The sequence below is a fragment of the Chlamydomonas reinhardtii genome, chromosome 2 (genome assembly GCF_000002595.2).
Source record: "Chlamydomonas reinhardtii strain CC-503 cw92 mt+ chromosome 2, whole genome shotgun sequence".
NCBI lineage: Eukaryota > Viridiplantae > Chlorophyta > Chlorophyceae > Chlamydomonadales > Chlamydomonadaceae > Chlamydomonas > Chlamydomonas reinhardtii.
In genome coordinates this window covers 4,546,422-4,562,110 of record NC_057005.1, presented here as the reverse complement: position 1 = coordinate 4,562,110, position 15,689 = coordinate 4,546,422, and the positions used below count along the sequence as shown (strand labels likewise).

Here is a 15,689-nt window from a genome sequence, read left to right as displayed (position 1 = left end):
ATGTGCGTCGCCCTGCGTCGCCACTCGCAACCCACGCTCGCAACCGCTTACACAAGGCATGCGGCCGCGGCCATGCGCTCAGCCACTCGGGACGACGTCCCCCCCCATCTAACCGCGACACTGGGGATCGTCTGGGGGTGCATTTTCAGCTCCCCGCTCGGTGCTGCCCGGGTGTGCTACATTTGCACACACCGACACACGCATCTCCCCACACCCCGCCCCGGCAGGCCTCGCTCCCACGCCAAACGCCCACACACTCCCCCCTCTGCTGCTGCTGTCCTCCTGGGGTCTCCAGCCGCCCACCCCATCCGCAGCACTCACACAGCTGCAGCTACAGCCCCCCGCACCACTACAGCCTCACCCCCACACACCCACACACGCTTACAAACCCCACATCGCCGTCTGTGTCAGGCTGCGCCGTCGCTGAAGAAGGCTATCTTGCCGTCCAGGCAGGCCAGCGCCATCTGCGGGTGCAGCGGGTTGAAGGCCACGGCCGTGACCGCGTCCGACACCACACCCCGCCCCACCTTGTGGGCCACCACCCCCTGCGTGTGCGTGGGATTGTGTGTGTGTGTGTGTGTGGTGACGGGGAAGGGGGTTTCAGGGGGGGGCATACAGTAATACACACAGTTGCAGGCACGCGGGGGAGCGCCGCACCGCCCCGGATGCACTGCCCTGCGTGTCTTCGTCCCCTGCGCTCCCCAGCACAAGACACACGAGCGGCCAGAGGGTGGGCGCGGAGAGGGCCGCCACGGTGCGGCGGGGCAGATCGCGGCTGGCGGCTGTAGCCGTGTAGGTGACGACGACAGACCCGCCCTCCCCGCCCCCAGTTCCCGACCACCCTCCCCCAAGCCTCCCCCATCTCCCCTCCCTGCGCCTCCACCACCCAACCTCCCCTCCCTCCGCCGCCCCCTCCCTCCGCCACCCAACCTCCCCTCCATCCTCGCCCTCCCCACCGCCACCACCCCTCACTCCCGTCCTCCCCCCACCTGTCGCAGGTCGTACAGCACGGCCTGCTTGTCCTCGCTGCCCACCCCCAGGTAGCGCAGGCAGGGCGAGAAGGCCACGCCCATGGCAGGCAGCTGGCTGTTCTTGTGGCCTGAAGGGTGTGTGTGTGTGTGTGTGTGTGTGCGTGTGTGTGTGTGTGTGGGGGGGGGTCTGTAAGTATCAGCCCAAACTAAACCCAGGAGGGGCAAGGAGGAGCGGAAAGGTGGAGGAGGGTGGGCACGCCGCGGACATACACACGTACGACACCCCACCCGCGCTGCCCCCCAGCTGCATCCCAGCTCGTTGCCTGCCTCATGTGCTGATCCCACGCCCCTTGTCTCTTGCCCCTTGCACCGCCCGCTCCCGGACCCCGCGGCCCGACTCCCCCTGCCCTTCGTTACCCAGCGCCTCCCCCCGGTTGTCGCCTCTGCCTGTGCTCCGCTAGCCTGGCTTGGTCTAGTCTGGGCTGGTATTTACAACCCACCCCCAATGAGGCCATGACACCCTCCGCCTTTCCCCCAAAGCCAGGGGCTGATAGGCGCGGTGTTCCACATCAGAGTCATGCGTATCGGCCTCCCAATACCCATACACCAAAGGCCAAACGCCCTCAACAAAGCCCGCAGGCGCCGCCGCTCACCTGCGAAGGCCCGCACGCAGCGACTGGGCGCGCGCACGTCCCACAGCTTGACTGCGTTGTCGGGGGCGGAGGTGGCGAACAGCTCCGCTGCCTCGCGCGGGTGCGCCGCGAACAGGCTGGCGCTGCCCGCCTGAGGGGTGTGGGTGGCGAGGTGGTAGGCGGGTATTGAGGTGTTGGGGTGCGGGGTGGGGTGTTGGGGTGCGGCCTTAAATCAGGTGGGGGTTGGGTGGAAGAAGGGAAGGGAGGTAGGGAGGTAGGGAGGTTGGGCGGGGGTGGCCTGACCCGGCGGACGCCAACCACACGCACTGCCAGGGATCCCAAACCACCACCACCCCCAGCAGCTCAAGCTCTTCCACCCCTGCACCAACCCAACGTCGTAACCCCAGCTTCACCCCCCCTGCTGTAGCTTGCTCTACTTCGAACTGGCTGATAAACAATCCCCACCCCCTCGCCACCCCATCCACCTACTCTACCCCCTCACCCCCACTCTCCCTCCCAACCCACAGGCTCCCGCCACTCGCCTGCGCCACGCAGCCCACGGGCCGGCTATGCGCCTCCGCCACCGCCGCCACGGGTCGCATGACGGCCAGGTCCACCAGCTCCAGGCCGCGGTGGGAGGCGGCGGTGACGGCCAGCGGCGACAGGAAGCAGTTGAGTGCGGAGAAGTCAGTCAGGGTCTGGCGGGGTGGGTGGGAGGTGGGGGTGGGAGGTGGGGTTGGGAGGTGGGGGTGGGAGGTGGGGAGGAGGGGAGGGTTGCTTTCGCCATAATGTAGTTGAGAAGCTGGAGACGCGGGCGGGTTAGGTGTCGTACGACTGCACATAAGCCCGGGCCCCACACCCTCACCCCTGTGTCCGATGCTCTTACGCTGTTTCCAATGCCTTAACCTCGCAACCCCTAACACACCCAGACCCACACACGGCCCCCACGGCGCTCTTCACACTCACGCCCCACCTGCGCGCTGGAGGTGTGGCTGCCGACCAGGCGGTAGCTGTGCCGCGCCCGCAGCCGCTCAATGTCGCTGTCCGGCTCACCAGCCAGCTTGTACCTGCGGCCGTGTGTGTGTGTGTGTGTGTGTGTGTGTGTGTGTGTGTGTGTGTCGCGCGTGTATGACTGTGCAACATCCACTCCAGGGGAGAGAGCCGCGTGTGTGAGGCCCCAAGCTGGCAAAGACGAGCGACAGCGCGGCGGGGACGGAGCAGGGAGCCAGTCGTGGGCCTGCGCCACTCGCCCACCCCCTCCTTCACAGCCAAACCCAGCCCGCCTTGCCCCCCTTTCGATTCCGGATGAATATCCGGTACCCCCCCCCCGCCACCCATACACACACACATACACACACACACACACACATGCACACGTACCTGTACAGCAGCAGTTTGTTTCCGGCCGCCAGCGCGATGAATTGGTCCATGTACACAAAGCGGGCGGCGCGGACCTGGATAAGTGTAGAATGCCGCAGAGAGAAAGGGCGAGCGAGGGTTGTAGATGCTTTGAGGTGTGGGAGGGCGTGTCAGGCAGAAAGTTGCTTTGGAGGGGGGAGGGATTGGTAAGCATATTCCAACATTCTCAACACCCAGGCATTGCCTGCCTTCACCCAGCCCCCCCAACACATAAGTGGTAATGCTTTGGGAGTGGATTGAGCTACCCCCCGCACACACACACACACACACACACACACACACACACACACACACACACACACACACACACACGATCACACACACCTCGTGTTGCAGCGGCGGGTTGGGCGACTTGGCTGCGGCGGCGGGCGAGGGCGGCGCGGGCGGCGGCATGGCGGGCGCGCCTCCGGGTCCCGTGGGTCGTGCCGGCGGCTGGTGGTGCAGGTGGCTGATCTCCAGCAGCGGCTGGGCGCAGGCGGCGTCCCACAGCCGAGCGGTCCTGGTGCGGTGGAGGGTGGGAAGAGGTGGGAGCGGGGCGGGAGCGGGGCGGGAGGGGTTTACAAGCACCACCAAGATGTAGGGCAGAGGCAGCAGTGGGTGTGCAGGTGAGCAGGGAGGGGAAGGGGTAGCCGTCAATGAGGAATGGAGCGGCTGGACGTCCCGGATTGCCCCCCTCCGGCGCCCCGCTCCCATCAACGCAGTCCTGCCTGCAACCGCTCACCCCTTTCTCACCCATCCCCCCCCCTCACCTCCACCCACACCCAACCAACCCCACCCCACCCCACCCCACCCCACCCCCACCCATCCACCCATACCCACCCAGCCACCCACATCCAACCCCCTCCCCCACACCTCCCATACCCACCCACCCACCCACCCACCCACCCACCCACCCACCCACCCACCCCCCACACCCCCCACACCCCCCACCCACCCACCCACCCACCCACCCACCCACCCACCACCCACCTGTCGGCGCTGGCTGTGAGCGCCAGTGTGCCCTCCCGGCTCCAGTCGGCGCCGTGCAGCGGCCCGCCGTGCCCCAGCAGGTCCGTGCCCTCGCCGCCCCAGCGGCTCAGCGGCAGCTTCAGCACCCGAGCCGTGCGGTTCACGGAGGCAGTCAGCAGCCGCCCGGCGTCGCCTGTGTGTGTGTGTGTGTGTGTGATCATGGGGGGCGGGTGGTGGTGGTGGTGGTGGTGGTGGCGGGGCGGTGGTTGTGTGGGGTAGGTGTGTGTGAGAGTGAGAGAGCGGCAGCTGGGGCGGGACGGGATGCGGCAGGGCGCACGCGGAAGGTGCATCACGCGCTGCTGACTGCTGTGCTCAGCCCCCTCCCCTTCCCTCTCCTCTTTCCTCGCTCTTCTGCATTGTGTTCGGTTTAGTCTGGGCTGGTATCTACAACCCCTTCCTCCCCCGCCCCTCTCCCCTGTCCCCCGCCCCCCTCCCGCACCCACTCGAGTACGCCACGCGCACAATGGCGCCGCCGGGGTGCGCCGCCGCGCCGCCCGGCAGCGTGTTCCTGGTCTGGTGGCTCAGCAGCGGACCGCAGTCCAGCGGGTAGGCGCGCGCCGCTGCCATGTGGCGGTTGACGGCGCTGGCGGCGGCGGCGCGCGGCGCCAGCTTCACTGGCGGCGGCGGCGCGCGGCCCAGCTGCGTGGAGGGCTGAAGCACGCCGTAGCTGTGGGGTGTGGTGGGAGAGAGGAGGAGGTGGGAAAGGGAGGGGGAAGGAATGGAGGAGAGGGGAGAGGGAAGGTGAACGGTTGTGGCGATTCCCAGGGTAGGGCGTGAGGAGGGTCGGAAACAGTATAATAGGAGGGACAGGAGGGGCGCAGGGGCCGGGAGCCCCTGACCTTTATGCATGGTATATTCCTCCGCCGCCATGACCGCACACACCGCAACCCCCAACTCCCTGGCCGCCAAACCCACCCGCTGGATTTGACTTTGGCGTGGAAAGTGACCGGCTTATCGCCGCCGCCACCCGACCGCCCCGCCGCCAGCGGTGGCCGCCCAGACCCCAGCGCCCGCCCCGGGCTGGCAAAGCGGCCGGGGCCGCCGCCGCCGGCCTTGCCGCCAGGGGACGCGCCGGCGGAGCCGCCGCTGCCGCTGGGCCGCCGTGGCCCTGCGGAGCTCGATCGCCGCGCGCCGCCGCCGCCGCCGTTACTCCCTGCCGAGCCCGGCCCGGGCCCGGCGGGACTGGGTGCCCGCAGTGGCGAGTTCTCCGGCAGCGGCGTCGTCTGGTACACGGACAGCACGGCCGCCGCCGGCGCCGCCGCCACATCGTCAGTGCTAGCGCCGCCGTCGGCGCCATAACCGTAACCGCCGTCGGCGGCGCCGCCGCCGGCGTCGCCGTCGCCGCTGCCGGAAAACCGCAACCGCGTGGCGGCGCCGCCGCCGGCGCCGCGGCCGCCGCCACTGCCCGTGGAGCTGGCGGACGGCGTCCGCTGTAACCGCATCCCGCCCGCCACCGCCGCCGCCAGCGCCGCCACGCCGCCGCCGGCGCCGCCGTTCCCGCTCGCCGCCGCCGCCGCCGCCTCCGACGGCTCGTACGTCAGCACCGCGACCGTCGGCTCCCGCGCCGCCGCCGTAACGCACACCATGCCGCCGCCGCCGGACCCAACCGCCGCGCCCACCGGCGCCGCCAGCGCCGCCGCCCCGCACGGCTCCGCCCGCGGCACGCCGCGCAGCGCCAGACGCGACCGCGCCGCCAACGGCGGCGGCGGCGGAGCCGCCGTCAACGCGCCGCCTTCGCCGGAGCGCTGGCGGCCTGGCGGCGGCGGCGGCGGCGGCGCCGCCGCCGCCGTGTCACCGGTGCGGCCTAGCAAGAAGGCCTCCGTCACTTCGTAGGAGCGCGTGTCGACCACCACCACGGCTCCGGGGGTGGCGACCAGGAGGGAGGGGCAGCCGGGCAGCAGCAGCGGCGGCGGCGCGCCGCCACCGCCACCGGCGGCTGAGTAGACGTCGGGTAGGAAGTCGTGTAGGGGGTCGTGCGGCTGCGGGGGCGGCGGCTGTGGGGGCCGGGCCGGAAGGCACGCAGGAGCATGCCCGGGTTGTAAGGGACTCAGCCAACCCGCCAAGCCAAATCAAGGCTGCCGCGCAGTTTGCTCGACTTGCAGGGACGGCCCCATTAGCACCAATCCGTGTCCCCTCCGCCATGCACGCGCCTTCCCAAGCTGCCGCCCCCCCCCCACCCCGCTCCTCACCGGCGCCGCCGAATAGGCCAGCTGCAACACGAAGGCGCCGCCGCCACCCCCCAGGGCATCGCTGCTGGTGCCGAGCCCCCCCTCTTCGTCATCACAACCGCCACCGCCACCGCCGCCCAGCTCGCTGCCTGACGACGACGCCTGCCGATGGTAATGGTGGTGGGGGGGGGCGCGGGTGGTGCGTGTGGGGTTGGGCTGAAGTACACAAGGATGACCGTGTGCCATACACACCCTAGACAGCATCACCACATTCATGAACCACTACCCGCCGCCAGTGACCGCCCTGTGTCGGCCATCCAAAGGAGGCGCCCGGACCAAACCCGCCCGGCTCTCGAACCCACGTCCCCTCACGCCCCCGCACACGCCCACACACACACGCCCCTACACGCCCCCACACGCCCACACCCTACAGGCCCCCTCACGCACCCTACACGCCCCCCCACTCGCCCCCACCTGCCGCTGCAGCCCCATCTGCGCCTTCCAGTTGGGTCGGCTGCTGATGACCTTGGGACCCGCCGTCGCCGCCGCCGCCGCCTCCGCCGCGGCCGCTGCCGCCGCCGCCAGCGCCTTACCCAGCTGCCGACCCACATCCACCGTCTGCAGCAGCCTGTAAGGCCCAGCGCACATGCCCCGTACGTGTCAGTACAGGCGCTAAGCAGGGCTGGGAGTTACCGTATACCGTACAAGCGGAAAAACCTTCCTGGACTCGTCATTTCATGACCGAACTTGAAGCTCCGCGGGCGCTAGCTACCCTAGTCTGCATCGTACCGTATTGGTCAGGATCAGGTCAGCAGCACGAACCCAACCCGCCCTCCGCCTTTCCCTTCACTCCCCACGCTGCCCCGCCCAGCACCCGTACCAACGTGTCTCGCCATGCACCTCCGTTGTCTATGGCCACACTCCCACCACAAATGGTGACACAACCCCAGCAACCCCCCCCCTCTGCCTGCTCATCACTAGCTCAGTTTAATTCGGTTTAGCTTTGGCTGGTATCTACAACCCCACCACCCCATCCCTCCCTCCCGACCTGGCTGCGGGCAGGCTGCTGAGGTCGAAGAAGCGCAGCACGCCGTCCGCCGCACCCAGCGCCAGCCGCGGCGGCGAGGACGCCTCTAGCGCCAGGGCCGTCAGCGGCGCCGCGCCCAGCACCGAGCTCTGCATCACAAGGCTGCCGGCCTGCAGGGGGGGTGGGGTGACATTCATGATTAATTAAGAAGTGAAGTCGTTGGCAGGGGGGGAATTGAAAAGTTTGGTACAGAGAAGTGTGTGTGGGGTACGGGGTGGGATGGGTGGGCGAGAAGCTATGCGGACGTGTCAGCACAACACAGGGATGGTGAAAGCAGTCCCTAAACAGTCCCTAAACAGCAATGCTCCCCCGCCCCTCACCGCACCCCCCCCCACACACACACCCGCCCCCACCTGCAGGTCCCATATTTTGAAGGTGCGGTCTGCGCCCGCGGTGACCAGCAGTGCGGCGGGGCCGGGCGGGGGGCAGAAGGCCGCGGCCAGCACGTCAGCGGCGTGGCCGTCCAGCCTGTTGGGGTGTGTGTAGGTGGGTGGGTGGGTGTGTGCGTGTGTGCGTGTGTGTGTGTGTGTGTGTGCGTGTGTGTGTGTGCGTGTGTGTGTATGTGTGTGTGTGTGTGTGACTACGGTTTCCACGGTTATTCTGCCAGATCACGTGAATCGTGTGTGTGCGTGTCAGAGAGCACAGGGAAAGGAAGGAACATGCAATCATCAGTTCGTATGTGCGTGTTCGTGTGGTTGTGCGGGCAGGCGGCGCAGTCGTGCGGGTATCAATTGCTAAGCAGCTCCATGCGACAGAAGCTACACCACCACACACCCACACCCACACACCCATCCACCCGCCCCCCCTCCAAAACATCCACACACACACATGCATACACACACGCCTGCCTGCCTGGCCGCGCACCTGTATATGTGCCTGAAGGTGCGCACGTCGAACACGTGCACGTCCGGCCCCGCCCCCACCACCAGCTGGGCCAGGCGGCCGCTGTGAGCCAGGCAGTACACAGGGCCCGGGTCGGACATGACCTGCAGGGTGGGGATGGGGGTGGGCGGGGCGAGGGGTGGGTGCGCGGGTGGGCGCGCGCACACACACACACATATACACACACAGGCGCATACGTGCACACAGTTGCGATTCCACGTGTGATTCCACGTGTGATTCCACGTGTATTCCACTTGAAGCCCCTTGGCCCTGCCCCTGCTCCCCGCAGCCCACTTACCCCCGCCCGTCGCCCTGGGCTCGGGCACAAACCGCGTGCCGCCCCTCCCCCACCCCCTTCTGGGTTGGGCGACGATTCCTTCACTACTGGGACCTATTTCACTGGGCTCGGGCACATAACCCCCTCACCCCGCCGCACCTGCACGGGCGGCGGCGGCGGGTGGCCCCCCGCCACTGCCTCCCACACTGCGCTCAGGTTCCAGGCCACCACCGCGTCACACGAGCCGCAGAACAGAACCGTGGGCCGGCCCGAGCCCGAGCCCGAGCCGCCGCGGCGGGGCGTGGGGTCGCTGGTGCCTGCGCGTGCGTGTGTGTCGTGAGATGCGTGTGCGTGGCGGTGCGGCCGTGTGCGGGGGAGGGGGCTGTGAACACCAGCCCAAAGTTGCGGTGCACAGGCAGAGGCGACAAGCGACAATACTAATGGCAGGGGGCGCCGGCAGGCAGGCAGGCAGGCAGGCAGCCGCCGGAGCGCCTGGTGGTCACGGGCTCACGTGGCCCCTGGGACACAGCCACAAGCCCCCAGCGGCGGTCACCGCCCCAGTGCAGGCCCGGGCATACCGACTCACACATCCTCCCACCCACCCACCCACCCACCCACCCACCCACCCACCCACCCACCGACCCGACACCCGCCCACGCACCAGCCACCCACCCACAAGCCACCCACCCACCCATGGGCCCCACTCCAAAGGTCATGGCGATGACGGGCCGCAGCTGCAGCTCCGACATCAGCCGCACCGGCCGCGGCCCGGAGCCCCCCGCCGCCGCCGCCGGCCCCCCCAGGCGGTGCACCTCCACATCGGGGCTGCCCGGTACGGCGAAGGCCAGGTAAGTGCCTGAGGGCGTGCGGAGAGGGGCCGTGTGGCGAGAGAGAGAGAGAGAGGGAAGGAGAGGAATGCGGAGAGCGAGGTTGTGTCGCATAAGAAGGGCGGGATGCGGTGTGGGATTGGGGTGCTGCGTGTGCGGGGAATGAGTGGGAGCGCTGCGTGCCGCTCCCGAGGGCAATAGCCTGCAGCCCCTGCGGCGCCGTCCGTGCCCTTGGCCCCTGCAAGTCTGTGCGACCCGGCATGCCGACCCACCATCCGTCGCAACGGCGTGACAGGGGCTGCCGTCGCCGTTCACGCCGAGCTCGGTGGAGAAGCGGAGTTGGCCCACCATACCAGCGCCTGGCGTGCAGAGCTGCCCGTCTGTACCCCGGCAGCGGCACCGTGAGGATTCGGCCCCCCGCCGGAATCACCGGAATAGGCTTTGTAGCTGTAGCTGGTAATTTTGCTACGTAGCTACCATGGTTTGGAGGAGCCGGTCGGGCGCGGGTGCAATGTCATCTGCCCCTCCGCGTCCCAAGCAGCTTGTCAAGAGTCGGTAATTGTAGGTTGATGTTATGTGCTTAAGACGGTCATAAAACAGATCCAGGTATGTATGCCCAACCGGGTACAAAGCTGTCGATGTCAATTGTGCCAAAGTGCAAGCCCTTGTGTTATAGTCGAATTCACTATATGTGTATTCTGTTTATATATTTGCATAACTATAGCTATGCGCTAGGTCTGTAAGCAACCCTGAAGCCATGGACTCGGCGGTCCGGCACTTGCGCGACGGCGTCTTGCCCGACGCAGCAAGTTGCGCAACATGCTGCATATTTGACAACCTTAGCGTCATCGGTGGAAGCCTGGTGCTGCAGCATGTGAGGACCGAGGGATATGCGGATGCTTTGCCCCGCTGACCTGCTTTCCGTTATTGCCACTAATCATTATGCAATACCTTCCTCACCCCGCTCATGTTCAGGTGGTGCGGTCGTTCATCGCTGCCATGCGGCAGGGACGCAGCCAGGCAACGGTGGTGCGGCTGGTCGACTTGACGGGGGCGCTCGCGCCGTTGGCCGCCGAGGCCGCCGCATCGGCGCCTCGCGCCGCTGGCGCCACCGCCGCCCCCGACGTCGAGTACATAGACCTCCACTCGGACCCCTGGGGATGGCATCGAGCCGCCGTCGCGGCTGCGCGGGAAGGGCAGGGGCCGGAGCAGGCCGCCGCCGGCCCCGGCCCTGGCTCGGGTGCTGCAGCGGCGCCGGCGGCGGCGTCAGCGGCGGGGAACGCGAGGACGCACGCGGGCGCCGACCCGGTGCTGTCCCTTGATGAGCTCTGTAGCCAACTCACTCGGGAGCCGGCCTCACAGTCGTGTCAGCTGGAGCCAGGGGCAGGCGAGGCAGCCGCAGCAGCAGCTGGAGAGGCGGAGGCGGCGGAGGCGACGGCCGCGCCACCGGCGGCAGCCGCGGGCCGTGCTGGCGGCGTGTGTGTGGTGCTGGGCTGCCTCAGCACACTCATGGAGCGCTACAACGGCAGTAGCAATTGCAGCAGCAGTGGTAGCAGCGGCTACGGCGGGGCTGACGGCGGAGGCGGCGGCGAGTGGGCCGGCCTAGCGATGCTGGAGGCGCTGCGGCGGGCGCCCTCGGTGTCGTGTGTGCTGGCGGCTGTGCACACGGTGGGGGCACGGCAGTCGGGGGGGGCGGCGGTGGGGCGGGGGAGGGGCCGTAGGCTAGGGCTGTGGGGTTAGGGGGTTGTTGCAGCCCGACGTGCTCGTGGGTTGCTTCGCAAGAGCCGGGAGGGAGGGATGGAGGCAGGGGCTGGGACAGCGGGGCTTTATGTGCCGCGGCCTGTCATACGGGGCCAAACACACACATGCACATACGTGCTCACACGTACACACGCCTACCGTGCGTAGCATGTGTGTCTGTGTCGGCGCAACCACAGGACCTGCACTCGGAGGCTGCGGTGGAGGGCCTGCGGCGCGCCGCCAGCTGTGTGCTGCAGCTGGCGCCGCTGTCCGACCTGCAGCAGCGGCTGGCGGCGGCGGCGCTGGCGGGCAGCGGGCGGGCGGCGCAGCTGCGCGGCGGCGTGCTGGCGGGACGGCTGGACTGCAGGACGCGGCGGAGAACGGGTGCGGGTGTGCGGGTGCGGCGTGTGGGTGTGTGGGTAGGGGTGCGGGTGTTTTGGGTGCGGATGGAGTGCATGGGTGCAGGGCGGTTGCATCGGCGGCGCAGCGCGTTTATGCGGTGTGCGTGGGTGGACGTAAAGTCAGGCGGGAGGCGCGCATCATTCTCTGCTGTGGCAGGAGCGCGGGTGTCGCTGCCTCGCGAGTGAGCACTGTTGCATTCACGTGTCGTGTAGATGTGCCTCCTCATTTGCCCCCCCCCCTCCTCCCCCGGCCCCCACTCCGTTCTCCATGAATGGCTTCGTTTAGTATGGGCTGGTATTTACAACCCCCACCCCACCCCACCGCCCCCCCTGCTGCACTACAGGTCGCGTCAAGGTGGAGTCGGAGCTGTACTCCATCTCGCTACAGCCGCAGCCGCTGTCACCCGCGCCCGTTGCTACAGCCTCTGCGGCTGCAGCTGCAGCCGCTGCTACAGCCGTGCCGGCCGTGCACTTCTTCTCCATGCCGCCCCAAGTCGACACGCCCGACCCCAGGGCGCTGTTGCGGCTACAGCCGCCCGCCTCGTCCTCCTCCTCATCCGCAGCAGCTGCTGCTACAGCAGCAGCTACAGCCGGTGCCGGCGGCGCGATGGTAGCGCCAGCGGCTAGCGCGGGCGCGGGCGCGGGTGCTGCGAGTGGCGGCGGCGGCGGCGGTCAGCCTTTGGGCCTGTTGGGCGGTGTGGGCAGTGCGGAGGAGCTGGCGCGGGCGGTGGGCAGCAGCATGCGACTGGTGCTCACCGAGGAGGTGGGGCGGCAGGCCGCCAGGGCGGGAGGCAGGAAGCGAGAGTGCGGAGGGGCGGGGGCGGGACGAGGGGGCAAGGAGGTACCTGCAGCGGTACGCCCCGATACAGCAATTTGCGGCAGCTGCATTGCCACGTGTGCGTCACTGTGTGCACGCCGTTGACAAATGCACTCCAACCGCACTCCCACTCATGCCTGGGCTGCGTGCCTCGTCTTAGGTTTGGTGTTGACGCTGCCCCACTCTCCCCTCCCACACCCCACCGCACCCCCCACCGCATCCCCCACCCCACAGGAGCGGCGCGCCAAGCAGGCTGTGGTCCTGCCCTACCAGCACACAGGCAGCGGGCTGCGCGGGCCGGCGGCGGCGGCCTACGCGGCGGGGGACCATGCCGGCTACCTGCCGCCCGCGGCGGGCGGCCGGGGGCCGGGGGCGGGGGCGGGCGCGGCGGGTGGCAGCGGCGGAGAGGCAGCGGGCGGGGTTGGAGCGGGCGGGGGCGGGGGCGGGGGTGGCGGGGGGCGGCAGGGCGGCCTGGGGCACATCCTGTACGTGCGTGACTCGGCGAGTGAGCAGGACTCGGATCAGGACTTGGATGAAGACCTGGACATTTGATCTCGGCGTTGAAGAGGGTGCAGTCCGGGTATCGTGGCTCTTGCATGGTGGCGTCGGACGGGGTTCACTGGACCCACCAATTGTGGGATTTGCCTCATGGAACTTTTACTTGGTAAATCTGTCTCCAGTTATTTCTGGATTGGCCACATGCAAGTATATTTAGGTAAAGCCTACTGATCACCGATCGGTCGAGGATCAGCCAGGGGAATGGTGGCGGTGTGGCGGCGGGCGAGCAGCGTGGGGGGCGCGGTCCACAGCAGACCTGAGCTCAGCATGAGGAGCGAGGGGGACTGAACTGCTCAGAGTCACGTGTGGCCGCGACGCCGCGTTCTTTGGCCCGGCTGCGCCGGTGCTGCGCAGTGTCCCGACTGCTTGGCTGCCTGCGTGTGCCCCAGCTGTGTCGTCCGTATGCGGCAAGACGGACGCGCATTGCACGTCCATCCCTTCATCTGAGGCAGGCAGGAAGGCAGGCAGGCAGGCAGGCAGGCAGGCAGGCAGGCAGGCAGGCAGGCAGGCAGGCAGGCAGGCAGGCAGGCGGGCAGGCAGGCGGGCGGGCAGGCGGGCGGGCAGGCAGGCGGGCGGGCAGGCAGGCGGGCGGGCAGGCAGGCAGGCAGGCAGGCAGGCCGGATGAGGGCGCCCCTGACTCCGCCCACAGCAGCGCGTCCACAAAGGTCTCGGGTGTCACCGCCTCCGCCAGTGGGCTCGTAGCGGCCGTCTTCGAGCCGTCACCACCCGCGGGCCGTGCTCCCGCCGCTGCTGTGCCTGCCGCCGCTACAGCCCCGCCAGCCACGTCGCCAGGCCGGCCCTCCGCAACGGCTGTAGCAGAGCGCCCCGATGCCCCGCCTGTACCGCCACCACCGCCACCGCTGCTGCCGCTACCACTTCGGCCACCGCCACCGCCACCGCCGCCGCCGCCGCCGCCGCCGCCGCCGCCGCCGCCAACTGTCGGGCAGCTGCAGCACCTGCAGTCGGGCTCTGGGCTCTGCTAGGTACATCGCCCCGCGGCCGTCCGACAGCAGCTGGCAGCCGGTCGACGTGTACAGCAGCTGCGGCGGCGCTGGCGCCGCCGGCGCCTGCCTGCCATGCTGCGGCTGCTGCTGCAGCCGCCCACGCCCAACCCCATCCTGCTGCTCCTGCTCCTCCTGTCCCTGCTCCTGTCCCTCCTCCTCTGCAGCCACCGGCACGCACACCTTGGCCTCGCCCACTAGCCGCCACAGCGCCCCGTCACGCAGGTACAACAGCCAGCCCGAGAAGGCTTCCCCACACGGCCGACGTAATCGCGCCACGCGGCGGCAGCGGCGGCGGCGGCGGCTTCCGGGCAGGTCCGCGCCGCCAGCAGCGAGCGGCTGATGCGGAGGCCGGCGGGGTCACGGCGCGGGCCGGCGCCCAGGAGCTGCGCGAAGCCGGTGACGGCGCCGCACACGGACACCAGCGTCTGCAGCTGCGGCTGCTGCTGCTGCTGCAGCTGCTGGGTGCCCGTGTCGGCGGTGGCAGTGGGCTGATAGGGGTGGGGTGGCGGGGGTGAACGTGGTGCGGGGGTGGGGGTGACCGTGGTGATGGGCGCCGCTGGCGCCTTCGCCGTTGCCGCGGCCGCTGGGGAGCTCGCGAGGAACCACCAGCAGCGGCTGGAGCCCCGGCGTGGGCAGGTGTGCTACTGCGAAGACGTCAATGGCGTGGTGCTGGTGGTGGTGGTGGTGGTGGTGGTGGTGGTGGTGGTGGTGGTGGTGGGTCAGTTAGGCACCATGGCCTATACATACTGCAGCTTGCAAGGCTGCTCTGGGCACTGGGGGCAGCCCTTTGGGCCCGTGGGACGCACCGGGGCGCTGGCTGGAAGGCCCGTAAGTGAGCGCAAATCAGCCTAACTGCTTGAATGCGGTAAGTGGGAGGAGATGTGGCGTAGTGCGAGAAGGTGAGACAGAAGCCGAAGGGCGGGAACGCAGCACAACAGGCTTTACATTGGCAGTCCTTATCTGTAATATTATAACAGTATTGTTATAAGCAATGAGTGGATTTTGGGGCTTATCATCCAGCGGCAGTGCCTCCAGCAGCGGCTCATTGCGCCTACGGTGGCAGCAAGTGCATTTCCTGCCAACATTTTATCTCTAATCTATTATTTGTGCCTGCTTACATAACGCTATCATTGCCACATAACAAACACCGCTGTTCCAAATTTATTGAACCGGCTGAACTGCGATATCGTTTTCGTTGGCCATGTATGCGCTACCACCATCATGTAGAGTCGTGTCATAGGCAGCCTACATCTAGAATAAGTAGAAACACTCAGGGAGCAGTGCATCTCGCGCAGCAAAATGTCACAGCTCGCGCTAGACGACCGCGTGCTGCGGTCCATGGGCATCGGGAGGGTGTTCAAAGTGCGTTTAGACACTGCAGGGGCCGAGCTGTGACCCTGTCGGCACCGAGTGCCCGGGCCCCGCTGCCGCTGCTGCTTGGGACACGAGCACACGGGCCGCACCGCCCCCGTCGCGCCTGACAGCCTCCGCCGCCTCCGCTGTGTCGCTCGCTGTCTGACTTCTCCTTGCACTCACAGGAGGGGCATTCCCGAATCAACTCAATGGACTTCTGCCGGACAGAAGACCTGCTGGTGAGGTTGTGGGAGTGAGGGAGCAAGAGCGACAGGATGGCGGCAAACGGCGCACAAAGGCCAGCAGCAACATTTGCTGCCGCTGCAGCAACAGCTGCTGCCGCTGCAGCAACGACTGCTGTTGCAGCTGCAGCATGACGTGAACGGGCACAGCTGATTGCGGGGCGGAGTTGGCAGTAGGCAGCGGAAGCAGGGAACCAGGCAGGCAGGCAGCGGAGGCAGGGAGTCAGGGAGTCAGGGAGGGAGCTGGCTGTACGCCGCGCACACTGGCCCGGGCTGGCAGCGCGCGAGAGGGCCGCAGGCGGG

The 15,689-nt window shown here is 68.3% G+C and overlaps 2 protein-coding genes across 2 annotated transcripts; one reads left to right on the top strand and one right to left on the bottom strand.

The window, feature by feature from the left end:
• Positions 1-35: 35 nt before the first annotated feature.
• CHLRE_02g100800v5 (uncharacterized protein) lies at positions 36-9,912 on the bottom strand. The gene is made up of 18 exons (XM_043059715.1): positions 9,544-9,912; positions 9,136-9,300; positions 8,604-8,761; positions 8,150-8,271; positions 7,639-7,753; positions 7,247-7,395; positions 6,673-6,826; positions 6,220-6,360; positions 4,946-6,024; positions 4,474-4,697; positions 3,992-4,163; positions 3,347-3,521; positions 2,984-3,057; positions 2,577-2,670; positions 2,146-2,301; positions 1,625-1,754; positions 990-1,099; positions 36-545 (listed from the first exon to the last, which is right to left on the bottom strand). The coding sequence occupies exons 1-18, from the start codon at positions 9,620-9,622 to the stop codon at positions 408-410; spliced, it is 3,435 nt and encodes a 1,144-aa protein (XP_042927349.1). The 5' UTR covers positions 9,623-9,912; the 3' UTR covers positions 36-407.
• Positions 9,913-10,012: 100 nt separating this feature from the next.
• CHLRE_02g100750v5 (uncharacterized protein) lies at positions 10,013-12,968 on the top strand. Its single transcript, XM_043059714.1, has 5 exons — positions 10,013-10,145; positions 10,247-10,939; positions 11,209-11,395; positions 11,757-12,175; positions 12,464-12,968. Exons 2-5 carry the CDS (start codon positions 10,271-10,273, stop codon positions 12,779-12,781), a joined length of 1,593 nt encoding a protein of 530 aa, XP_042927348.1. The 5' UTR covers positions 10,013-10,145; positions 10,247-10,270; the 3' UTR covers positions 12,782-12,968.
• The last annotated feature ends 2,721 nt before the right edge of the window (positions 12,969-15,689 follow it).